A 27,414-nucleotide genomic window follows, 5' to 3' on the forward strand; every position below is an offset into this window, starting at 1 on the left:
TCAGGCTCTTAAGTTTGTTAATATCCACTACCTATTCATTCAACTTAAAAATATATATGCCTTGGGGCACCTGGGTGGCTCAATGGGTTAAGCCGCTGCCTTTGGCTCAGGTCATGATCTCCGGGTCCTGGGATCGAGCTCCTCATCGGGCTCCTTGCTCAGCGGGGAGCCTGCTTCCTCCTCTCTCTCTGCCTGCATCTCTGCCTGCTTGTGCTCTCTGTCTCTCTCTCTGTCAAATAAATAAATAAAAAAAATCTTAACAAATATATATATATATATATATATATATATATATGCCTTCCTTATTGTGCTTAATGATTTTGAAAAATGATTAAACATTATTTCTCAAAGAAAATCAAAGCAATTGTATGTTAGAGTATGTTGTTCAGTGTGTTGGAGTATGTTGTTCAGTGTTTTAGAGTATGTTGTTTGGAACCCTCGGAGGTTCTGACATGCATTTAGAGTCTTCCTCTCCTCGCCAGTCATCACCAGCCACTGAATTTATCTGTCTAAATGGAACTAACATCCAGTTTTAACAGTTTACTCCTTGGAGATAAAGACCCAGTGTGTCAAAAGTCTATACAGATAAGGTTACTGTCAGGGTGTGTGGGATCAGTCACAACCAAAGTTCTAGTTTAGTTTTCCTTTTCCAAAGGAAAACATACTTATGTCTGGATTCAAAACCAATCTTCTCATATACTACACCTTGGAGGAAAAAAAGAATAATTTTTTTTTCTGTTGTGGTTTTGTTTGCCTGTTTGTTTTTAATCAGCAGTCTCTAATTGTTTACTCAGGCTTGTGTCAGAGAAAGTTCACGGCCGTCTGGAATTCAACCTCAGACCAAGGTCCTTCTCCGTTGCTGAGGCACTTGCACAACTAACCTCAGAGGGAGGATGCTATTCTGAAGGCCACTTACCCCAGATCTTTGATATATGTGGGGGAGAGGGCACTCAGGAACTTAGGTTTTAATGTAGATACTTCAAACAAAATTATGGAGCCTCCAAGTCAGAATGTGAAGACAACACCATTATTATCTTTAGGAAGATTTCACATTTCTGAAGACTATGGCTTCCTTCTTCCAAATCCTCTGGTAAGTATAGAGCCTTGGACCAGGGCAGAATAGGTTTCTCAAGATGCCGACTTGTTCCTTCTTTTGTTTGCTTAATTTATGTGGTCATTGGGAGACAGGTGATCTAAATACCTGGACAAGATGCGACAACTCAACGTATAATTATAAACAAAAGAAAAGTGACAGTCCCGGCTCAGCATAGCACAGCTCAAACAGAATGTCTTAAGGCCAGCCGCTTTTAATAGATTGTCAGTCAGTCCAATAAATTTATGAGCAAATCTGTAGTTACCAAGGAAAAGTCGGAACTTATAGATCAATTAAAAGAACAAATCAGTTTTTCTTTGCTTGCTAGTGGGAGAGCAAAAAGAACTCTGGAGGTCGGGGTACTTTGGGCATTGGTGGGAGGAATCAGATATACACAGACGTTGCTGAGAAGAGGAAGTAACCCTTGAGAACTAACAATACTTATTTCTTAACTGTACTGAATTACAGTGTAATGCAATTCTTTCATTACTTAACTTTTAACAGCACTGCTTACTCTCTAGAATGTTAAGCTGTAAGAGTGCTTAGAAACCATCCTGTCCCAACTTCCTGCTTTTACATTTGGGCTACCTAAAGTTCAGAGGAAGTGACTTGCCAAAGTCATATAGTGTCAAAAGCAGAACTAGTACTCAGGGCTCTTAACACTTTTTTTTTCCTACTACATCATAGATAAGGTCCAAACTACTTGGTTGAGAACGAGGGGCCCAATATTGCAGTTATTGCAATAACTTAATAGATCCAACCCCCCCATAAGCCTAATTTGTCATTTAACTACGATTAAAGAATGGTCTAGAATTAATGAGCTTTTATTGAATACCTACTCTAATGCTCATTTACTTTCAACTGTTATTTGAGGAATACCGATAAAGATATCATCTATTCATTGGTCTCAAAAGCTGTCTGTAGAGCCGTTAGTTGAGAGAACAAGTCATAGAGCTACAAGTAACTTGAACATCAGAACTAATGACTTCAGCATGTTATGGAGAGTAGGGCTGTAGCCCAGAGTACAGATTGTATTCTCTGACTGCCACTGGGGTGACCAAGAATTTGCTTTTGCCAGGGACTTAAAGGAGTCCCAAGATGTGGGTCTTTCAGGGCTAAAGCAGGAAAATCCCAGGCAAACTAGAAGGGGTCAGTTGCCCTGACTTGTACTTACTAACTCTTGTAACCCTGTGTTTATCACAAGAATTGCCTGACCCTGTTTTCACATGGAGTGGATGGAGATCTAGTGCCCCTCCCACTAGACTGCTGTGGAATGAAACATTTTAAATAAATCCAGTGAAAGACTAGAAGCAGTCCTTCTGGCTTTCAGTCCAATGCTCATTACAAACTCCATTCTGTGTGTAAAACTTGATTCGGGAATATTCTCATCATCCCTGGTTCACAAGGAAGAAAAGGCCAATAGGCTAACACACTCTTATTGGGATTAAATGTGTACACTAAGCTGAGGAAAAATAATCTTATAAAGTATGTAACTTCATAACACCACAATGATTGAGCTCCATTATGTGTTTCCTTTTTGACAAATAAGAAAACTAGATAAGAAACAATAACTGGTATCCAGTGTTGTGATATCCGGAGCCAGATCATGTTTATCTTGTGACTTGGTTAATGGATAACCCCTTAGAAAAAATTTCCATTTCTGAGTTTACATATATATATAAAAAAAAAAAAATCCCTGGAAAACTGGGACTTCTTTAGGGTAGTCATATGTCAGATTTCTGAAAATGTGATTTTGTGTTTCAGTTTTAGTTTCCTTTGATTTGTGTGAAAATTTTAAACATCTCTGTTTCTGGGAAGAGGTTTGAGGAAGAAGTTCTAATCAGAATCTGACCCAGGTTGCTCCATCCATCAGAAGGTATTTTTGTCATCAGTGGTATCAGGCAGCTGGTGTCGAGAGAGGTGTTGAAATTGATCACAAATTAGGAAATGTCTCACATTGACTTTGCTAAGGGCACAAACAGGTCTTGCTTTCCTTTAGTTTAAAGGCAAGTGATGGGAGAGCTTTTCTGTCATGTCGACTAGCCCAAAGATACTCTTTTGGCAAGCTTGGATGCTTACTATGAAGATTTACTTCAATACTCTCTGAAGAAAACAGTCAAGCTAATGAATAAGCAAATATTGTGGCTTTAGGGAAGGAGGGCTGGCTCCAAGAGTATTAAATACTCTACCCCACTGTTTCTGTCCACTCTCAAATATTTCCTGGGGCTAATGTTTCAGTGTGGAAAATGTACACCTGTCAGGCTCCTATCCATAAATATGCTGCAAAAATCCTTTGCCAGATCATGTGTCCTGTGCCTCTGTATGTGTATTTGGGTGGAAGGAGGTGGGAAGTAATTTTTCTTTAGACAGAAAGAATACAAGGAAACCAGTCTGGCAGGAAAGGAGAGGCCTACAGTAGATTACAGCCATAGATTAGATGAGTACGGAACAGAGATCTCCAATGTTAGGCTCAGGAATCTGTATTTCACGCATCTGGCAACTCACATAACCCAGCTGGCGTTTGAATATTTTCCCAGCAGGATGTTAAGTGCAGGGTGAATTAGAGCAGCAGTTCCTGGACTGCACACCAAAATCATTTGGGGGGCTTTAAAAAATACTGATGCCAGAGCCCCACCCCAACAGTTAATTCAGAATCTCCAGGCTAAATGGCTTCGTGCTTGAAAGCTATGAAATGCCTTGAGGACAGTGCAGGTCCCGGTTGGAGACGAAGGCTGTAGAAATAAAGTTGTCATGGCTACAAGAAGCACTGAGTAGAGCTCAGAAGTAATTTCAATACAAAACCAAAGGATGCTTCTATGAACATAAACTTCTTGTCAACTATTATCTTTGATCTACTATTCTTACAAGGGCAGGAAAAACACTTGATTCTTTCCTTCCTTCCTTTCTTTTTTTTAAACAGTTCCAAGCTAAAGAGTTAGTTCCCAGGCATCATCCAGAAGTAACTCATAAGTGAAGAAGAAATGATGGAATTAGAATATCACTGTCTCTCCAAATGTACCAAATGTAGGCATAACTGTCACCAAAAAAAAAAAAAAAAAAAAAAAAGGCCACAGACAGCCCCGTTCTTCACTACACACTCCTGCTCCAAGTAACTTTTGAGTACTGTGGTGGGTGCTGGTGGGTGTGGGAGAAGTCCAGTCCTGCTCCTGCAGTTCTGGTCTGCCGGGGGTGTTTCTCTAATGGGGAGGACAGGATGGTCAGTGGAATCACAGACTATGCAGGAGGATTGACATTAGGGGAACCTCCTGAGAAAAGCTTTGCTGAGGAGTGAGTTAGGGGAAATTGGGTGGGGAGACAAACCATGAGAGACTGTGGACTCTGAGAAACAAATTGAGGGTTTTGGAAAGGAGGGGGGTGGGGGGTTGGGTGAGCCTGGAGGTTGGTATTAGGGAGGGCACTGTGTGGTGCATAAACAATGAATTCTGGAACACTGAAAAGAAATAAAATGAAAAAAAAATTTTTACTGAGCCCAGCCTGAAGGAGAAAGGCAGCTCTGGGTACCGGGAGGGGGGCGGTGGTTAAGAGTGGGAAGAAGACAAGAAATTCAGTTGTAAATCAGGTGTTGTCCCTGCTTCTAATCCTCTTTGGAATGCGGGCTGTGCTGTAGGTATCCGAGGAGGAAAAAGGTGTGATCTGACCAGCTCTTACTAAGAAGGTTCTGAAGGGGGGTGGTGGGGGTGGTGGGGGTGTTGGGGGGGAGGCACATCTGGAGGACAACGTCTGGCAGGTGTCAGGTACTGGAGAAGCAGCGACAGCCTGGAGGTAAAGGCACCAGCAGCAAAGGAAAGGAGGCAGGAGCATGAGGTCTTCCATCTGGAATGGCTGGGAGGGTGCTTTCTGTCAAAAAGATTCTAGTGCTGAATGGGACTTTAGCTGAAGGAGGAGGACTATAATGCTAAAGGGTCTACAGGATGACAATGGTAGAAAGGATTAAAGCTGCTCTGGTGAAGAGAAGCTTTAAGGAGTTCAGAGGTGATCCTGGTGCATACCAGAAGTGACGGGGAAAGCTTCCTGGAGAAGACAGAACTTGAAGCAAGTTTGCAAGGTTAACTGGCCGGTTTGGATAGACAGAGGGGACTCCCGCACATCATCTTACCTAGACATAGTTTTAATGTTCTTTCTATTGGTTTGTCATATTTTGTTTTCTTCTGGATTGCTTCGGTAGCATTACTAACCGTTTATTTGGGGTTTTTTTCTTAGTTTAATTTTGATCAAAATATTTATTAAATATATTTTATGTGGGAAAAAAAAGGAATATCACCATCTTACTAAACCCAGTGAAATAATGGATGGAGGAAAGAATCGTCAATGGCGGCTCAGAACCAGACACAATGCATCTCCTAAGAGAAGTGCACATTCCTCACTGTCTGTGAACTATTCTTGACAAAAATTCTGATGAGGATGGCGGTGCTTCTGATGGCTCAGCATTCTCAAAGATGATCTTTGTCCAGGGCTCAGAAGTTCTCACTGTTTGGCAATAAACCCATAACTGATCCTTTAGCACACACACACATACACACACACACAAAGGAAACAAACTGAGGATTGTTGGAGGGGACATGGGTGGGGAGTTGGGGTAACCGGGTGATGGGCATTAAGGAGGGCAGTTGATGTGATAAGTACTGGGTGTTATATGCAACTGATGAATCACTAAATTCTACCCCTAAAACTAATAATACACTATGTGTTAACTAAATTGAATTTAAATTTAAAAATTTTTTTAAAAAAAGGAAAAGGGGAATTTTAAGTGTGCCATGGAGCAGGAGAAAAGGACTGGTGCCAATAGTCTTAGGGATGTTGGGAACTTTATTCTTTTTTTGGACTTTTTTTTTCATTTTTTAATTTAAAATTTAGGTAATTAACATACAGTGCAATATTGGTTTCTGGAATAGAATTCAGTGATTCATCACTTACAAAGGACACCCAGTGCTCATCATAACAAGTGCCCTCCTTAATGCCCATCACCCATCTAGACCATTCCCCTGCCCACCTCCCTCCATCTCCCCTCAGTTTGTTCGCTATCATTAAGAGCCTCTTATGGCTTGTTTCCCTCTCTCCCTTTTCTCTTTTCCCCCATACCTGCGTTCATCTGCTTTCCTTCTTAAATTCCAGAAATGAGTGAAATCATATGATATTTGTCTTTCTCTGACTGACCTATTTCATTTAGCTTAATAAATCCTAGCTCCCTCCATGTCATTTCAAATGGCAAGATTTCATTTTTTGATGGAAGAGTAATATTCCATTGTATTTATATACCACATCTTCTTTATCCATTCATTAGTTGATGGACATTTGGGCTCTCTCCATAGTTCGTCTCTTGTTGACAATATTGCTATAAACATCTGGGCACTTTTCATTTCAAAAACTGCCTTTAGGTTTTGTTGTTTCCATCACTGTGAAGTCCCATTAGTTCACTGAACTTTATTCTTTTATACTGATCAAATAACTATTCGGGAAAAAGAGACACATATATACTGTCCTGTAGAAATTCACAATCCTTGATGGAACCCCAGATGCTTAGAAGGAGAAATAGAAAAATAATTACTGGGACGCCTGGGTGGCTCAGTTGGTTAGGCGACTGCCTTCGGCTCAGATCATGATCCCAGAGTCCTGGGATCGAGTCCCGCATCTGGCTCCTTGCTCAGTGGGGAGCCTGCTTCTCCCTCTGCCTCTGCCTGCCACTCTGTCTGCCTGTGCTCACTCTCTCTGACAAATAAATAAATAAAATCTTAAAAAAAAAATTGCTTCAGTACTATTTTGTAGCATTAGAGGCTATAGTTTTCAGAAAGAAGTTGTAGGTAGGAAATATTCAAATATTTTCTTGAGAAATTATTGCCAGCTCCCCTAGTTTCTGGGGCATGCCTGATCATGTTGAAGGGGGATTTGAGGTAGTGATGGCAATAAAGTAAAGGCAGAGCCCAAGAGATCAGATTTCATAATAGGTAATGCAGATCAATACGGAAAAAATGTGTTTGTGGGGAAGGGAGGTTGGATGGCGTATGGATTTCTGTACCAAAATTAAGGAATCAAGAAAGTTCGGGGCAGAAGTGTGGCTGGGTGGCTCAGTCAGTTAAGCAGCTGCCTTCAGCTCAGGTTACAATCCCGGAATCCTGGGATTGAGCCCCACATCAGGCTCCCTGCTCAGCAGGGAGTCTGCTTCTCTCTCTGCCCATCACTCCACTCTTATGCTTTCTCTCTCTCTCTCTCTCAAATAAATAAATAAAATCTCAAAAAATAAAAGATAAAAAAATAAAGGAACCAAGAAAGGTAAGTCAAGCCAAAGGGGAAATTGGCAGACAGAGATAAGCAAGTAGAAGCAGGGGTAGCTAAGACAGTCCTCTGAAAACTGGAATTTTAAACACTGATACCACTTAAAAGTTTTCTGGTGCAGGAAATCTCAGCTGCAGAGAAACATGTGATGGTAAGGGGAGGCAAACTGACCGATGCTAAGAAAGAATGAAAAAATTGGCCATAGGAAAATACAAATATGCTCTTTTCATTCAAAAGGAGGCTCAGGGCATTTATTTGTTGCCCTGGACTGCTGCGACAAAGTTATCACAGTTTGGTGGCTTAAAACAACAGAAATGTATGCTCACAGAATGCTGGAGAGCAAGTCTGAACTCAGGGTGTTGGCCAGACTAGTTTCCCTCCAGAAGCTCTGCAGGAGAATCCCTACTGGCCTCCTCTGTCTTCCCGGGGCTCCGGGTTTTCCACTTTCATGGCAGAAGAGCTCCATTCTCTGTGTCGATCTCCATGTGGCCTTCTTTGTGTCTCTATCTTCTTCCTCTTCACTGTCACTCTTCTGAGGACACTTGTCCTTGGAGCCACCTTAATCCAAGATGATCTCATCTTGCAATCATTAACTAAACTACACCTTTTCCCAGATAAGGTCACGTTCGCAGTTTCCAGGTGGGTCTAACTTTCTCTCTCTTTCTCTCTTATTTACTCTCTCTTTTCTCTCTCTTTCTCTCCTTCCTACCTTCCTCCTTTTGTGGAGGCACACATTCAATCCACCATGGGAGTGAGGTGAAAAGATAAAAGCATTCCAGGGAGAGAGGGGCCTGAGCAACCAGAACTACGATTGTCCTAAGATCTCGACCATACATGCCTGGGATGGTGAAGACAATGAAGCAGGTTCATGGCCAAGCAGAGAGGCAAATACGGGGCTGGATCCTAGGTCCCGGGGATCACGACCTGAGTCAAAGGCAGATACCTAACAACTGAGCCACCCAGGCATCCCTGGATCATTGTTATTATCAAGCCTAGTAATTTGATTTCAACATTCTTTTTTTAAAACTCTATAAATACCCAGTTTAACAAGTGCTTTTGAACCAACTTTTCCAACCTGCTAATTTCCTCATTAAGGAACCAAATGTATTTTGGACATACATTCTCTATTTGTGTCAGCAATTTTTTTAACTTTTTGGAAAAATTATACTTTGACAGAAGTGTAATAGGAAATCAGTTTTTATAAAGGAAAGAAAGCCAAAAATTGTATTATCTTTGCCCATCCCACCCCTGGATCTTCCAGTTATTGGAATGAGAGTAAGAAAAACACACAAGTTTCAGTTTCCTACCCAGTTACACCCATCTTCTATCCCCCTACATCCTCCATTCTCCCTGTGTTTACTCCGAGGTGGTCGGTATTAGTGCGCTGAACTCTTGAGTCAGAGTAGCTTGGGTAACCTCAGGAAAGCAGAAAGTCATCCAACATCCCTGGGCTCTATTTCAAGATGGAAATGAGGTAATATGTTCTTTTTTTATTATTTTATTTATTTGAAAGAGAGAAAGACAATGAGAGAGCATAAGTGAAGAGGGGAGGGAAAAGCAGGCTCCCCAAGGAGCAGGGAGCCCTATGTGGGGCTCCATCCCAGGACCCTGGGATCATGACCTGAGCCGAAGGCAGACACTTTGACAAAACCACCCAGGCGTCCTGAGATAATACGTCTAACCCATAACATGTTCAACACAAATGTAGACAGATTACAGACATAAGCATCAACAATTAAACTAGAAATAGCCTAAAAGAAATATTGTTGGGATGGGAAGAAGTTTCTAAAGCATAATGTAAAAACCCAATGGCATAAATGAAAATATTGGTTCATTTGACTATCCTGTTGTGAACAGCTGTTTCACGCACTATACAATATGTAATGATCAAAGCATATGAAAAGATATTCAATCTTGTTAATAACAACTGAATTATAAATGTATACGATAATATGATAGCATGTACAATTTCTGGAAAATTACACAAGAAACTTGCAAGTGTTGTTATTACTAGATGGGAGGATGAGAATTAGGGTACTTTTACTTTTCCGTTTTATAAATTTTGTGCTTTTGAAATGTTTTGCTATAAACATTGATTGCATTATTTTTAATTATCATTTCCAAAAGACATATATTTCTTGTGAAGTTATTTTAATAAGTTTATTAAACATTAAAATAATTATAGAACCTTAATGCATATGCTATCTTAAAAGCATAACAAAATGAAAAAAACGTTTGGTAATGCTCATGTCTAGAATCATTGCTAAGCGGCACTCCCATTATATATCACATACTATAACTACAATTACAAATTTATGTAATTTTTCTGTTAAAAAATCAAGAAGTGGTTTTCAACCTTTCCATGTGAAGAATCTTTAATCCGGCAAATCCACTTTCAGAAATTTGTCCTAATAATAAGAAAATATCCAGAAATATATGTATAAGGATGACTGTTTCAGATTTGTTAATAGTGAAAAATTAAAAACAATTGGTAATATTCATTAATAGAATACTGGAATACCACACAAGTTTTTAAAACAGATGTGATAGATATGTGTGAACTGACAGAAAAAAGGTGCTAGCTCATGAAAAACTCATTGGCTAATCCTGTCTCCTACCTTGTAATTAAAAATAAATCTGGCAATCAAAAAATAATGAACAATTCAATACTTTCTTCTGTCTCTAGAGGAAAAGCTAGAAAGAGACGCTACATTCTTAACAGATGATGAAATACCTTCAAAATCCTTTCTCCCCTTCTTGATCATTTTCAAGGTCCCCACATCAGTGGTTTTCAAACTTTGGAGCACATCAGCTTCACCTGCAGAGTGTGTTTTAGCAAACCCTGGGCCCCATCCCAGAGTCTGATTCAGTAGGCCTGGGGTGAGGCCTGAGAACATGCATTTCTAACAAGTTCCCATGCTGTTGGACTAGGGAACCACAATTTGAAAGCCCAGATGATCATGAAAGCATGGTTTTCTTGTGTTTGTGTGATGTGTGAAACACAAACATCAGAACTTTCCATTTTTTCTTTTTTTCTGATTTTTATTGAAATTCTATTTAGTTAACACACCGTGCACTGTTGGTTTCAGGAGCAGAATTCAATGATTCATCACTTGCGTATGACACTCAGGGCTCATCACACCAGTGCCCTCCTTGATATTCGTCACTGCCTAGTCTCTCCCCCACCCACCTCCCTCCATCACCCCTTGGCTTCGTCTATGTTTTTAAGGATCTCTCATGGTACGTTTCCCTCTTCCTAAAGAGGGGAGAGGAAAAATCAGGAGGAAGGCAGAGATTCCTCTAGGAATCTAAGGGGAAAAAGAAACATAAATACTCCACCTCAGCCTAGCTGAAGGCAGAAGGCAGTATGTATGGATTTCCATGCAGGTGAGAAAAGCAGAAATCCAGGATGCCTCCATTTAATTTTCAGAATAGGATCGCTAGCCTAGGGATCAAAGAAGGAAGGCCGAAGGTGATGATTTGGTTACAAGTTTCCTTCTTAAAACCTACTGTATTTTATTTTAAAGATTTTATTTATTTATTTGAGAGAGAGAGAGAGTGTGTGTGGTGGGGGGGAGGCAGGAACAGAGGGAGAGGGACAAGTAGACTCTGTGCAGAGCATGGAGCCCCACATGGGGCTCAATCCCCTGACCCTGAGATCAAGACCTGAGCCAGAATCAAGAGTCAAGACAGTCAACCAACTGAGCAATCCAAGTGCCCCTTAAAATCCACTTTAAAAGGACCCTCTGAATATTGTAACTCTGCATCTGTTTCTTTTATGCAGATTATATTCCATTGTCTCTGTAAAATTGCATTCAGTTTTTGTTCATAAAACATACGTGTTATACAAATGAGATGACAAACAAGTTGCCAGTTCAGAGTCTGTTTACCATAAATGTCTCTGCCTTTATTCCTGCTAATAGTCAACTCTGCGTCCTCTCTGTAATTCCCCAAACTTGTGTCAATGTAATGATCAGCCCGCTTCGACTCTGCACCCATCGCTGAGCATTGCTGGGGAAGAGTATACTACCATCCTTATAAACTTTTTCTCCCAGGGAGAAGAGCACAGAGCAAGGTAGACTCCTTCCCAGAAGCAGGGGTATTGTGTGAAGAACGTGTGAGGATGGGATTCCTGGGTGGCTCAGTTGGTTAAGCGTCTGCCTATAGCTCAGCTCATGATCCCAGAGTTGTGGGATTAAGTCTCAGATCTGGCTCCAGCAGGGAGCCTGCTTCTCACTCTGCCTCCCACTCCCTCAGATTGTGCTCTCTCCCTCTCTTTCTGACAAATAAATTAATAAAATTTTAAAGGAAAAAAAGACACTCTCCACCTGCGGAGGAGAGTGTGATGGAATTTTCTTTCCATGACATCTGAATCTACAGTAAAAATAAAACTAATATGATGCACCAGGGGTGCCTGGGTGGCTCAGTTGTTAAGCCTCTGCCTTCAGCTCAGGTCATGATCTCAGGGGCCCCGGATTGAGCCCTGTATCAAGCTCCCAGCTGAGTAGGACGCCTGCCTCTCCCTCTCCCACCCAGCCTGTTTGTGTCCCCCCACTCCCACCTCTCTCTCTCTATGTCAAATAAATAAATAAAATCTTTAAATAATAACAACATTATGATGATGACGGTATAATCTAATTTGTTGTGAAAACTAGTAGGGGATTCTCAGTTTGTCCTGAACTGATTCAGTTTTAAAGATAGCAAAGACAGGATTAAATAAAGTCTAATTTTCAGAGATCGTGGATTAGACGTTAGATTCGCCTAGGTTATGAATTAATTAGAAGTTTGAACCCAAATTTGTCTCACATTCTGAGAGACAGAAGACCACCTCCAACAAGTAATTTAGGGGTAGCTTATAGTTCCATACCTCTTCAAACTGTGCTGGGTCTTATATAGTACTATAATACAGTGTAATGCACATAATATAAGACGGTGTACTCTTTGTATTTCTATGTTTAATTTCCTGTTCCTTCTCCCATCTATAATTAATTTAACAGCGACCCCTTTCTTCAAGTCATAGAACCTGGGCTTCAGTCCCCTTTGGTGAGAAACTGAGTTCATAAAGAGCAAATTCCCTCAAACTCCAGACTTTCACCTTCTGTCACTTCAAAGCCAGGGGCTTCATGTGACTTTTTACTCCCCTGTCCCCCTGCTTCCCTGACACTTTGCATGTGATTACTCTTGTCTGTCCTTTATCTTCAAAATCGTCCTCTTTCAAGACTAAACTGCTCAATGTTCTCATTTTAAAACTGAGATAGCTCTCAAACCCACATGACATCTTGCTAAGGCCCAAGGCTCTCCGAAACATAGTAATTTACTCTTTCGGTCTCTGTGGTCTCACTTCCTCAACACACTAAAATTGAACCCTGCTCCCACGACCCTGACCTAAATGTGTATATAGAGAAAGACTGATACACACATGGGTACCTTCTTAATTTTTTTTTTTTCAAAGTGGACAGTCTTCCTTTAACTTTCCACGGGAACACCTGACCTTCTGATAAGTCCCTTCTTTGATGTCTTCTAATGTCTTCTAGCATCTTGACTTCCATAGGGTGATTCTCTCCTGGCCCACTGAACCTCTGTTTGATCTGTGCTGCTGGATTCACTTCCTCCACCTGCTTTGTCACTGTTCCCCAGTGTGTGCTGATCTGGGCCTTCTCCTTTCGCTTGGGAACTTCTCCTGAATGACTTCATACACTTTTGTGGTTTTAGCTCCAGGTGAAGTTTCTACCACAGGTATGCCTCCCAACCGTGCATTTCTAATACCAATTTTTTTCCTGAACCTCAAACTGCAAATGCACTTGTCCGGTATGTGGCCATATCCTGACATTCTAGGCTATAAATATTGAACAATAAACTCACTATTTTTATGCCTTCTCTTTGACTCTCCCTGCATTTCTGTCTCAATCTGTGTTCCCATCGATACATTCAGTAACCTATTTCCTAAACAGGGAAATCATCTGTACATGGCCTCTCCTTCTTACCTCACAGACACAACTTTCAATTGCAGTTTATACTCTGAAAAAAGGAGGTCCAGACCATAGGGATAGATCAGGAGTTGGCAAACTTTTTCTATAAAGGGTCAAATAGTAAATACCTGAAGTTTTGCATACCATATAGCTTTCTTGTTGCAACTCCCTGACTCTGGGGCTGTAATGTGAAAGCAGCCGCAGACAATATGTAAACACACGAGCGTAACTGTGTTCCAATATAAGTTTATTTACAGCAAAAGGTATAGTGTGCCATTTCCTGGGATGGAGCTAGGATTGCTGAAATTCCGCCTATGTTCTACTTGGCTAAACCTTGGGTCCAGCATAGTCAATGTTATTAGACTAGGAGTCATCTTGCCCTTAGTCCCTTTCTCTAAATTTAATCACTCATCATTTTAATTTTACTTTCCAAATATATCTTTTTTTAAATTTTATTTATTTATTTATTTATTTATTTGAAAGGGAGAGTGCAAGCTGGGAGAGGGGTGGAGGGAGAGAAACACAAGTATTCTTCCCCTAGCCTGAGATCATGACCCTGAGATCACCCTGAGCTTAAATCAAGAGTTGGACACTTAACCGACTGAGCCACCTAGGTGCCCCTTTCCAAATATTTCTTGAATATTTCCTTTCGAAATTCATTGTCATTGTCCAAATTTAGTCCTCAAGTAGTACTTCAAAGCTTTCCCAATCTGATTTTATATCTTCAAATCTTATCAACAAAATTATCATTCTAAAATTCAGATCGAACCATGTCACCAACCACATGAAAAGAAAATTCTTAGGCACTTTATAAAAAGCACATTTGATCTGATTTTCTGGTCTCATCATCGATCACCTTTTCTCTTGAGCTTCGTATTGCAGTAACACTGGGTCTCTTGAAGTCCCAGGAAGCACAGCTCTCTCCCATATCCACTAACTCTCCTGTTTTACTTCCTTCCCATTTTCAAATTTCCCCCAGCAAAGTCACTTTCAGACTCTAACACTGGCCCCCATTGTCATATTCCTACAAATACTTCCCTTTTATTTCCCACAACTTTTGACAGAATTAACAACTTCCTCTTCTTTGCAAGTTCTTAAGCTTGCCCACGTGTCAGTAACTGAAAATATTACACTGCACTGGGATATATCTGGCTACATTTTTTTCTGACTTACTAGACTGCCTGCTCCTTAAACCCAAGGACTGTATTTCAATCATCTGTGTGTTTGTAATGCTTAGCACAGGGCCCAGCATGGAGTGAATTTTCAATACTTGTTGAACTGAACGGACCTGAATTCTAATTTAAAACTGAAATATGAAAGCAGTTACTCCCCCAAAGCTGCTTCCCAGAAAGGTCTAAAATACTGAGATGGGGGCGCCTGGGTGGCTCAGTGGGTTGAAGCCTCTGCCTTTGGCTCAGGTCATGATCCCAGGGTCCTGGGATCGAGCCCCACATCGGGCTCTCTGCTCTGCGAGGAGCATGCTTCCTCCTCTCTCTCTGCCTGCCTCTCTGCCTACTTGTGATCTCTCTCTGTCAAATAAATGAATAAAATCTTAAAAAAAAAAAAAATAAAATACTGAGATGTTTCCATTTTGAATGCAGAAAGAACTTCCAGATCATTTTAGGCCTTGGATGGAAATTGCCAACGAACTCCCTCATTTGATTGAGAGTCAGCAGCTTCAAGCTCGAGTAAATAAGGTATATCTTTTTCATTCTTCTCTTTAAGTTCTTTTTTCTCTTTAAGTTTTCTCATCATCGTATTTTCATCCCCACACCACATTTCTTTCTCAGAATTATGAAAGTGGGTCAATGGACCCAGGGACACCAATGATTGCCATTGAGATTACCAAGAAAGCTATCTCACCTTTTCTAAAGAGTGGAATGAGTTGTTCCTCATATTAGACATGAATTTCCTTAAAATTTCCACAGCCTGCACAAAATCATTTCTGAAACACATTAGGCACTGAACAAATATTTGTTTACAGAATGAAGGCCATCTGGTTGGGAATTATAGGTAAGCTGATGGTTAAGATCTAGCTGGAGAAGGGTAAGCATTGAAATTCTCAGTGTCCTCCTTGTATGTCACATGTCACATGTCCTCTCCCCTGATTTTACCATCAGGGTCTTATAGAATAGTTGAGTCAAGAGAATTGCTGATTTATAAAGTCAGGTTGGTAGGTTCTGCAGAAACAGTTGATAAGAGGAGCATTATTTCCCAAGAATGAGTAAGAATCAGTGAAACTTCTTGGTCCCTGGAGCAGTGACAGTATCCCACAGTAATAAATAAGACGATGTAACAAGAAAACATGACTTTGATTCAGGAAGACCTGAGTTTGAATCTTGGCTTTATTATATAGTAGCTATCCAACTTGAAAACAAATTATTTCACCCCTGTAGTTCTACCTCCTTTTTTACAGAAGGGGAGAAGTTCTGGTCTCATGGAATTGTTATAGGGACTAAATCACTTCTTCTGTCCCTGCCATTCAGCAGCATTGAGTATATATTTATACTTCCCTCTGGTCTCTTCTCCAATTTGGAGCGCCATGAGATTTCAGAGATACAAGAAAGCTTTCCCATGCTCCCAAATTCTCCATCACTGACTTAAACGTATTTAATATCTATAAATACTAATGGATTTAAAAGTACTTACTAGATGCCTGCTAAGTGCAGGCACAAGATTGGAAATCCTGTAAGAGATGTAAGAGACTGACTTCGGTGTTTATGAAGATAGCAAACTAAGCCTAAGAATTTATTTTCCTCCTGCATAAAGTCTCATTAATAAGACCAAAGAAATAAAAGAAGAAGAAGAAAAATAAGAAAATATCTTTAAGTGCAGGGAACAAGAGAAAGTACCAAAGACGGATGAAACTTTAAGAATGTTTGTTTCATATTAAGCAAATTATATCAGAGTGTATTGTACCCACACAAAGCATACAACCGAAGCAAACTGAACCTCTGTAGCCTCCTTCTCCCAGTCCAGAGTAGCAAGACATAAAAGCAAGGTGGAGCCAAGAACGATTTGTAGAAGGACAGATTAAGGTTCTATTTGTGAACTACACAGTTCTCTGCACCAGGCTTTCCTTAGGCTTTATTTGATTACACTGTTAAGAGTGAAGTGAAGGATTCATTGAACTGGTGCTCCTCATATGTGAAATATCAGTGAGAAAAGGCCAGGAGTGTACAGCTAACTTCTGGCTACTGAAAACATGGAAGTTGGCAAAAGAGTTTAGCACAGCTGTAAAAATAATCCCCTGACACTTCTACTGGGTTGAATAGTGTCTCTCCAGAAATTGTCCACTTGGAACCTAGGACTGTGACCTTATTTGGAAATAGGATCTTTGCAGATGTAATCAAGGTAACTGAGGTCATATTGTATTAGGGTGCACTCTAATCCAGTGTGACTGGAGTCCTTATAAGAAGAAGGGAATGTGGACACAGACCCACATATACACAGGGAAGAAGACCATGTCAAGGTAGAGGCGAGAAAGAGAAGAGATGCATCATCTACGAGCCAAAGTGTGCCAAGAGTTGCTGGTAATCACCAGACACTGGGAAGGGAAGAGGGAACGGATGGTCTGTCCTTTAGAAATTCCAGAAGGAACGAACCTTATAAATATCTTAATTTCAGACATCTATTGCCCAGAATTGTGAGAGAATACAGTTCTACTGTTTTTAGCTTCTGAGTTGGTGTTTATTTGTTGAGGTGGCCCTAGGAAACTACTACAACACTTGTGGCCAGTCTCTACATTTCTAATTACGTATAAAACATCTAATTACATGAATCCACTTTTAAGACTTCACTGGGGTCCCTGGCAGGCTCATTCAGTACAGCATGCAACTCTTCATCTTGAGGACATAGGTTCAGGCCCCAAGTTAGGTGCTGCAATTATTTAAAAATTTAAAAAAAAAAAAATCTTAAAAAAAAAAAAAAGACATCACCAGCACAGGCTGAGACTGAATCATTTGGAAATCAGTCATGAAAAGCAAATATTATGGCTTCCAGGACCATACATGGAGCTTCAGACTAAAAAATTGTTCTCTTGAGCCTTTTAGTTGGCACAGACAACACAATAACTGGATTTACATTTTTGATCTTAAAGTACCTTCAGACCAGCCACCTTGCTCTTAGAAAGCCCCAGGAAACCTATCCATATTTGGTAAAAAACCAACCAACAAACAAAACTTGTTTATTTGTTTAGATACATCCATCTTATTCCAGAAAGAGTCCCCTTTCTCCACTCCACTGTCACAAAACACTACAGGCAAATGACTTGCTTCCAGAAGCTACACAAGAGGAGACTCAGCAGCATTCTGGAAACATGATTAAGGGATGCTTTAAAAGCTACTAGTTATGATAGAACTGACCACAGTCCCTGAACATGAATCAATAATAACAAATTACCATGTCATATGAAAAGAAGAAATAAGTCAAAACACAGTAGGAAGGGATTGGACATTCACAACTAATGGCTCTGATGAGATCAATGTTTTTGAAATTCGAATTAATCTCTCCAGTTTATTTACTTTGTAAAAATAAGTGAAGTTGTACATAAAAGTAACTATTGGGGAACAAAGAAATAAACAAGCAAAAAACTCAATATAAACTCAAATAAATCAGAGAAGCACTGGTTATAGAAAAAGGACACACTTTTCATAAAGTATAGAGCAAAAATTAAAGAAACATCAACTCTCAAAAAAATAAAGTATAGAAAAGGAGAAATGGATGACCCAAATTCTACAAAGTAGAGTTCCCCAAAGCAGAGTGGTATAGGTGGAGGAAAAGCAAAGCTTCAAGCACATAAGAAAAAGTTTTCAGATCTTAGAAAAGATTTGAGTATTTTATCAGAAGGATATTGGGGTTGGGGGGACACATATAGATATCCCCGTGAAATTTCAAATTTTTTAGAATAAGAAGAAAAATTTTCAAGTTTTATTCAAGAAACAATAAAAAACAAAAATGGTTTACTTATGGAGTAACAGGATTATTTATACTAATACGTGTTAAGAGGCAACTTAACACCTCTTTGAATAACTAAAATTAAAAAGGAAAATTCAGCATTATCAAGTGCTGATGAGGATATATACCAAAAGAGACACTCTTTCATGCTGCTGGTGGGAATGCAAAAAAAATAGTACAAGTACTTTGGAAGACGGTTTGGCAGATTCTCAGGAAGTTGAATATAGACTTTCCATATGACCCAGCAGTCACATTCCTAAGTATGTGAAAATTAATGTGCGTAGAGAAGCTTGCATGTGACTGTTTATAGCAGTTTGATTCATAATGCCCCAAACTGGAAATAACCAGCCTGTCTCTGAACAGGAGAATAGTCAAATTCTCAGAGTACATGGACTGAATGTAGATTTTCAACTCCTAGTCCCCAATATGATGGTATTAGAGGGTGGGGCTTTGAGGAGATGAATTAGTCAGGGTTCTCCAGAGAAACAGAAGCAAGAGGATATAGACATAGAGAAGAAGATTTATTCGGAGGGACAGGCCCACATGGCTATGGAGACTGCGACCTGCAAATCAGGGACCTAGGGAAGCTGAAGGCCAAGGAAGCCAAGAGTGTTAAGTCCCAGCCCGAGTCTGAAGGTCCGAGCACGGAGAGCACCGATGTTCCAAGCCAGGAGAAGATGGCTGTCTCAGCGCAAGCAGACGGAAAATTCATGCTTCGTCCACTTTTTTATCTTATCTGAGCTCTGATGGGATGAATGAAGCCCACCCGCATCGCTGAGCGTGATGTTCTTTACTCAGCCTACAGTTTAAATGCTACTCTCTTCCAAAAACACCCCCTCGAAGACACACCCAGAAATAACGTTTTACCAGTTACCTGGGCATCCCTTAGCCTGGTCAAGTCAGCACATTAAACTGACCGGCACAGAATGTAGCTAAAGTGGTTCCTGAGTGCTCTCTGGCCCTCCTCAGCTACAATGTGAAGATACACCAGAAAGACAGCAGCGCACAACCCAGAAGAGGACCCTCCCCAGAACCCAGTCACGCTGGGCCCCCAGCCTGATCTTGGGCTTCTAGCTTCAAAAATTGTAAGAATTAAACGAACAATGGTTATAAGCCACCTAGTCTGTGCTACTTTGTTATAGCTGTCCTGACTGGATGAGACACTGAATTAGAGCCACATAACAGAATGCTACTAGGTGTCAAATGTATCTTGCTAAATGAAACATGTCAGACCCAAAAGACTGTATGTATATTGTATGATCCCTTTCAAATGACTTTCTGGAAAAGACAAAACTGTAAGGACAGAAAACAGATCAGTGATTACCAAGGACTGAGGCGGAAGAAGTGGGTGGTTGGCTACTGCAGGAGGAGTTTTTGTTCCGTGGGGTATTCAGGCGTGGCAAAACCCATAGAATTGTATATCACGAAGAGTGAATTGTATGCAAATTTAAAAAGCCAATTAACCAGAACTGGGGGGAATCTTGGGGTGGAATGTAGACTACAACAAACGAGTATAACTGTGTTCCAGATGCATGACATCATTTCATGGGGGGGAGTTGGGGAGAAAGGAGCTGACCTAAGCCACAGTGGGAAATGATGCTGTGGCTAGAATCTGTATGGCCAGACTGAAGAGGAACTGCACAGTATCACTATACTCCAGTTGGGAAATTGGTTTTCCTGTGGGGGTATGGTTTAACAATTCTGAAACTGCTTTATATGTATATTAGGTTGAGCAGATAAACGGAGGGTGGATGATACTTTGCTGTCAGAGATAAAAGTTACAAATTGGCCAAAGGGGAATTTGAATCAACCTGCAGCACTGGATTAGAGTTGGAGACGAGTATAAAGTCATGTTTAGCTTACGTATGTGGGTAAATAGATAAATGTATGCGGATAAATCAACATTATATGGATATGGATATATATAATATGTGTGCACACCCACACATGTCCTAGCTTTGTCCCGTGAGGACGTAGGAACAGTGGGCACCCAGGAGGAATGGGCAAGCCCCGTGTGGGGACACTGTTCTCCAAAAAAGGAACAAGGGCTCCTTGGAGAAAGGGCTGATTATAAACTTGGGACAGGGCAAATACAAGGTGAACAATGTTACACTGCCAGGAAGTAAAGCAATGCTAACAAAGGGAATACCTGGGGCATGTCAAACAGGACACAAAAGCCAACCTGAAAGAGCCCCCAGTGGCCAATATGGAACAACATCGCATGCAAGTAAACAAAGTAGCATTGGGTTATAATCCAAAGTGTAAAATAAATATGTATCTGTCTATACTGATATTTTTTAAAGATACTGTATGAATATTAATAAGATTTTAGGAAAAGGTATTTAGAACCCAGATTTTATTAATCATCCATGAGAACGAAAAAAAATAAATTATCAATCAAATCAAGAAATAAGAAAATACACTATCCAAACACTTTGTCTCAAATGTTCAGAAATTATTCTAGCATCATGACTCCAAATCAGAATAAAGGACTCAGGAAAGACAAAAAAAAAAAAAAAAAGAGTATTTAAGAAAGACTGCCAAACAATGAAATTAATGAAATATATGGTCAATTTTCTTGGGGGCGGGTAATAGTTACTTCTTAGTAGTCGCTGCTAATGTGTCTGTGAAATAAGAAGGAATTTCTAAAATAGTTTGTGCGTGCATGTGTGTGTGTATGGACATAGTCTTTTGGCCAAAGTGCATTAATATGATGATGAAGTTAAAATTATATATTTATTTTTAACAAGATGTTAAAAAAACGTGGAAGTTGTGAAAGTAAAATAATGCTTAGTTCATCATGCATGTTACATAATAAATGAACAAATATATATGTATTTAACAACAACAAGGTGAGAAGATTTGCCTTATCAATTATCATGACATAATATAAAACTACAAAAATTAAGATCAGATGATATGGGGGGCATCAATAAACAGAGAGGACCACTGGATTGGCTATTTTTATCATAAAAATAAATTCATTCCAGATGTTAAGAATTTATATGTAAAAGACAAAAATTTAAATGTTATAGAAGAAAATTTAAAAGAATATATACTTGGACTAAGGAAGATTTCCTAATGACTAAAACTGGGATGTTTTTATGATAGACTTAATTTCATTAAAATAGAGCCTCCAGGGGCACCTGGGTGGCTCAGTGGGTTAAGCCTCTGCCTTCGGCTCAGGTCATGATCTCAGGGTCCTGGGATCGAGCCCCGCATCAGGCTCTCTGCTCAGCAGGGAGCCTGCTTCCCCCTCTCTCTGCCTGCCTCTCTGCCTACTTGTGATCTCTCTCTGTGTGTGAAATAAATTTTAAAAATCTTAAAAAAAAAAAAATAGAGCCTCCATTCATCAAAATAGACCATAAAGAAAATGAGAAGCCAAGCCATAAACTGAAAGATGATGTTATCACATATATAGCTAAGAAAAAGACTTGTATCCTGGATATACAAAGTCTTGGAAATAAAATAGAAAGACAAACAACTAAGTTAAAAAACTGTGCTGTAAACATGAACATTTTACAAAATAGCAAACATGAATGACCAAGTAACATATGGAAGATGCAAACATTTATTAACAATCAGGAAAATGAAAATTAGAACTGTAATGAGATTGCAATTTACAACTTCTGTATTTACATTCCATCTTATAATAAAACACAAATATGAAATCAAGTTCATTACTTTAAATTCAGGAAAACATAGTTTATGACTCATTCTCTCCCTAACCATTTCATTGTTTTTTTGTAGAAAAAAACTTCTGTTACAAAGAGTATTTGTTGTTGCTGTTTATTTTTTTCTAAATCATTTTTAAAAATTATTTGTGTTTGATTGGAAAGAAGAGCCCAGGGACTCTGGAATGTGCAAGAAATTTCCAAAAAGTCTCTAACCGAGAGCCACATTCCCAAATCAGATTTTGTTCCTTTACCCTAAGATGGCACTATAGGTTACCAACAGGGGCTTATGGCTATTGAACATCTGAAATGTGTTTAAGACAAACTGATATGTAAGCTATTCACTGGATTTTGAAGATTTACTACAAAAAGAGCAAAGTATTTCAATATTTTATACTGACCATGTGTTGATAATATTATACTGATGTAGAAAAATATTATACTGATGTAGAAAAATACATTATTAAAATAAATTTCATGTTTCTTTTTAGTATTCTTTTTAATGTCCCTGCCAGAAAATTTGAAATTACACATGTGGCTCTCATTTCTACCAGGCAGGGCTAACTTGAGAAAGTGGGACAGTGGATGGAGCTGAAGTAGTACCCTGGCTCAGTCCCTCCTGACTCTGTGACCTGTGCTTACCCTCTCTGATTCAGTTTTGGCCTGTGCATTTGAGGGGAAAGCAGAACATGACCTGGCCTGGGAAGTTTTTAGCATCCTGCTTCAGGGACACTTTAGTTAAGAGGCTTATAACAAATACTCAATAAATAACTATTGTTAGTATTTTCTGGCTGCTTCCTGTTGAAATGCAACGTCTCAGCAGCCACCCCCCCCCCATACACGCAGGCAAGCACGCGAACCTGGAGCACGTTGCCTTTGGGACTCTTTCAGAGCCAATTTTTAGAAAGAATAAACACGCAGCTGAGTGGGGAGGACAGACACGGAAAGGCTGCCCTCTAGCAGAGAGCAGAGGAAGGATCCCATGAGCTGCTGGTAGGGAGCCTGGGCGGGAGGAGCAGTGGGTCAGAGGCTGCTCTGCGGTGCCAGGAGCTTAAAAGGATACAAGAGGGGCGCCTGGGTGGCTCAGTGGGTTAAAGCCTCTGCCTTTGGCTCAGGTCATGATCTCAGGGTCCTGGGATGGAGCCCCACATCGGGCTCTCTGCTCAGCAGGGAGCCTGCTTCCCCCTTCTCTCTGCCTGCTTCTCTCCTTACTTGTGATCTCTCTCTCTGTCAAATAAATAAATAAAAAATCTTAAAAAAAAAAAAAAGGATACAAGATGCCCTTCAGCCGATGAATGGATAAAGAAGATATGGTCCATATATACAATGGAATATTATGACTCCATCAGAAAGGATGAATACCCAGCTTTTGTATCAGCATGGATGGGACTGAAGGAGATTTATGCTGAGTGAAATAAGTCAAGCAGAGAACGTCAATTATCATATGGTTTCACTTACTTGTGAAGCATAAGGAATAACATGGAGAACATTAGGAAAAGGAAAGGAAAAGTGAATTGCGGGAAATCAGAGGGGGAGACGAAACATGAGAGACTGTGGACTCTGAGAACCAAACTGAGGGTTTCGGAAGGGAGGGGGGTGGGGGGATGGGTCAGCCTGGTGGTAGGTATTTAGGGCAGCGAGTATTGCATAGAACACTGGGTGTGGCACATAAACAATGAATCTTGGAACAGTGAAAAAATAAAATTAAAAAAAAAAAAAAGGATACACAAGACATTCGCCACCACCTTTTGTGGCACTTAAGGACCCCAGAGACAGGAAGAGCTGGATCAGGCTGTTTCTAGAGCTGGGGCAGCCGTGGGAGGAACGGAGGAGAGCAGAGGTGGGGGGGGGGGTGGGTAGGTCGTGCCGGGAACCTGCAGCTCCTTGTTGGTTGGTGTCAACCAGGCCAGGCAAAGCTATTCCAAGCAAAAGTGAGAAACTGGTCCTTGTTTAGGCAGGGTAACTTGTGGGCAGGGTGTGACTTTCATGAGGACACCATCTGTAAACTTCCAAGTGACCCATTTCCACTGGGTAAAGGGCATGGAGAAGAGAAAACACCCCTCCAGGGTCACTGGAAGGGTTCCAACAAGGACTGCCCAATTCTTTGGACCAGCTCAGCTAATGCCCTCTAGGGATTTGGTAAAATCCCCAAGTCCACTGGGCCTCCTTTTAGGAGGGAATGAAGCTGAGAGAGTAACGCCTGCAGGGCAGGTCTGTTGTCTGCCTCTCATGATGCCAAGGGAGCTGCCACGGTGACACTCCAGGAAGGAAACAATCCTGGTCTGGGGAATTCGTTATGCAAGAACACTCTGACCAATCTGTCAGCTCCTTGGTGGATGTGACCAGGGGCTGGCACAACCATGGGGGTCATTTGGGAGCTTGGATGGAGTGGTTCGGTACTTCCCAAACAATGTTGCCTGGAATCCCTCCATACTGCGGTGTCCTCAGATCAGGGGGAGAATGGGAGTGCACGGAGGCTCTTTCTCCCTCCACAAAAATATAAGCTGTTCCCTATATGCGAAGAACGCTTTAAGTCAGAGATGCCCTGTGCCCAGCCTCAGCCCTGCAGCTGATAACGTGTGGGTATTGCCTTGAACAGATGCCCCTCTTGAACTGCCAGTTCCTCCAGAGTTACCGGGAACAGCGCCTGGCCCACTTGGTTCTGAGCTTAATGACTATGGGCTACGTCTGGCAAAGAGGAGAGACACAGCCCCAAGAGGTAAGGGACAACCAGATGCCCACCTTGTCTTCCGCCTGTTCTGCTGCTCCTGGAATACACTCCCTGTTTGGCCCCACACTGTTTTTCGGAAGACGGGTCCCTTCTTGTTCTTTTATCTGGCTATCCTTTGGAGGAAGGACAAGTGGCCCACTTCAATGAAAGAATTTTTTTCCTTAAGAAACTAAATTTTTTCTTTTTTAGAACTTGTAGCCATTTCTCCCTTTCATGAGCTTTCACATCTATTTTCTTTCTGGCAATAATGCTTCCCAATGCATTTGAAGGCAACAACTGAGGTCTCAAAGTACTTAACGATAGCTTACCTCTTAGGGCATTTTGTCTGCCTCTGCACATACATTATCTCTTGATTTTCACAATCCCATAAGGTAAGTGAAATTCTACTGTGCCCATTTTATAGACAGCTGAGGACTACGGAAGATAAAGTCCTTGTCCAGGGTCAGAGAGCAAGTGAGTGTAAAATCCAAGTCCAAGCTCAGACCTTCTGATTCACCAGTGTAACCTTCTTTCCTTAGAGGCACTCATTGACATTAACAAGATTAATTTTAATTTTTAATACTCCTTTCTTTCTACTGATTATTGGTCTCTTAATAATTTCTTTAAATCTCTTCTGAATCTTGACTTATCATTTTATGGTTTCAACCTGAAGATTATAATGTGAAGTCTCTGAGTTCCACGAAGCAGTAGAAAAGACTACTCCCTTTCATTTTGCAGAAGTGTCCCTTTTCCACTGTTCTAGTACTTCATGTTCACTGAGCAGCCCTGGCCTATTTGGCTTGCTTGATTGATCTTGTCTCTTTTCTTCCAAGTAAACATGAGACACTCCCCATGAGAAAAGCAAGGGAGGCTGAGAAAGGAGAGAGGAAGGTATAGAGTTGCTTCAGAGTTTTTAAATGTCAAGACATCTTATTTTTTTAAAAAAAATTGTGTCTGATAGAAGAAAGTTTGAAATCTAGGCACACTACCAACCATTCTACTAGGCTCCCCTCCCACCTTGTGTTCTCCAAACCATAATCATATTAAAGAATTGGAAGAAACGGGGCCCTCTCATCTCTCTAAGTAGCTCTGAGCCCTGGGAGGAGAAGGAGTCTCTAACTTCAAGGTCTGTTCTTGTACTTGCAGATGAACAGGGATCCCCTGTCCACAGTCTCAGATCATCTCTTTCTCTGCATCTCATCTTTTAACTTTTCACTGAAATAGACACCTCCCTTCTGCACTGCCCTCCTCATTCCCTGATTCCCAAGGGGCTCTTTAAAGTTCTTTATTGTTTTCTACCTAAAAAACAGTTCTGCCCCAAGTCTAATCTAAAAATCCAAGGGAAAGCAAAGGCAGAAGAGGGACTCCTTTAATTGAAACTTTTATCTTAGGGGGAAATAAAAATGGAAGTGGGAAATAGGAAGCATGAGAACGTTCTTTTGAATCTAAACTAATTTAGCCTTGTCTGCAGTTAAAAACAAAAAAAAAAAAAAAAAAAAAAACACAGGTCCCCCATAGCTTCTGGACTTGTGGGCAGATAAGTCTCCTTGGAGCGGTCCTCAGACAACTTAGGGGTTGAAAGGGAACTGTCTTGAGGTGACTTACTTACTTGAAGTTATTATTGGGTTTGACTTACGAAATGATGGACAGTGCTCGCTTCGGCAGCACATATACGAAATTATGGACAGAGTTGGCTGCCACACAGGATGAAATTTTCTATCCTCCCCATAACTCTTCCTGATTGACACATAAACACACACATGTGCGTGTGTGTGTTCATACATGCATGTGTATATGTGCTTGAGGTCTTATACACATAAACAGATACATCAACATATTTATGTAGTTGTCTGTGTCTATAGATAAGTAGATAGATACAGAGATTTTTGTCCTACTATTGATCGACTCAGTCCTCAGTTCATGTTCAAAACATTTAGTAGTGCCCTTCTTTGCAGTCAACTTTCAGAGATTATTTTATACTGTATCTGTATGTATGTGCTTCAGCTTTGTAATATTCATATAAATTTCAGCTTGTACTTATAAACAATAGATCCACTAGAGTGTAAACAGGAAAAATATGAGAGCAAGGTGTGCATTTACAGATCACTCAGATAATACCAGTTTTATTGCCCAGGTCCTTTCTCTGCCACAGGATTGCTGAAATAGAGGGCAACCATGACTACCTCCTCTACTGCATTTTTCCTAGAATATACTAACTGTATATTCTGTCATATAATATCATAGTCATATGTATCTGGATTTATCTATAGGCCATATATTCTGTCTATCATAACATAACCGTATATATCTGGATTCGTATCTAAAAGGTTCTGCCAAGAAATCTTGCCCTTCCCCTTGTTGAAGTCTCCAGAAACTTGGGGCTCCCTCCGATCCTGGTCCACTCAGATCTGGTACTGACAAACTGGACCCCTAGGAATCCAGAAAGGTAAGACGTGGAGTGAGTGCTTTGGATGTGAACAGACTGAAACTGAGTAAAGGGCAGTCCTGTGACTTTTACTCTCCCTGAAGTAAAGTCCCTGGCTTTTTCAGCCACTTGCAATTAGAGATGTTCATATTCATTGTCTGATTTATGGCTGTAAAGAAGGATGAACCTGAACTCAAGTTCAAAAATCACACGTCCCAGCAGTTTCACTCTGAATACATTGGTACAGGCTACATTTTTCTTGTTTGTTTCCATATCCAATCTGAATTTCTCAACTT

The 27,414-nt window shown here is 40.5% G+C and overlaps 1 protein-coding gene across 3 annotated transcripts in view; it reads left to right on the forward strand.

The window, feature by feature from the left end:
• The first annotated feature begins 861 nt into the window (after positions 1-861).
• Positions 862-27,414, forward strand: part of IDO2 (indoleamine 2,3-dioxygenase 2) — a 54,130-nt gene continuing 27,577 nt past the window's right edge. Inside the window, exons 1-5 of one of the 3 annotated variants that reach the window (XM_080796932.1) lie at positions 952-1,090; positions 2,858-2,969; positions 14,955-15,050; positions 24,583-24,702; positions 27,021-27,139. In XM_080796932.1, coding sequence (XP_080653058.1) covers positions 14,985-15,050; positions 24,583-24,702; positions 27,021-27,139 — 305 coding nt within the window. In that variant the 5' untranslated portion in view covers positions 952-1,090; positions 2,858-2,969; positions 14,955-14,984. Of the gene's footprint in view, positions 1,091-2,857; positions 2,970-14,954; positions 15,051-24,582; positions 24,703-27,020; positions 27,140-27,414 lie in introns of all 3 variants that reach the window. The other 2 variants (XM_080796930.1, XM_080796931.1) reach the window with 2 other exon arrangements.

Source organism: Martes martes (genome assembly GCF_963455335.1).
Source record: "Martes martes genome assembly, chromosome: 2".
Taxonomy (NCBI): domain Eukaryota; kingdom Metazoa; phylum Chordata; class Mammalia; order Carnivora; family Mustelidae; genus Martes; species Martes martes.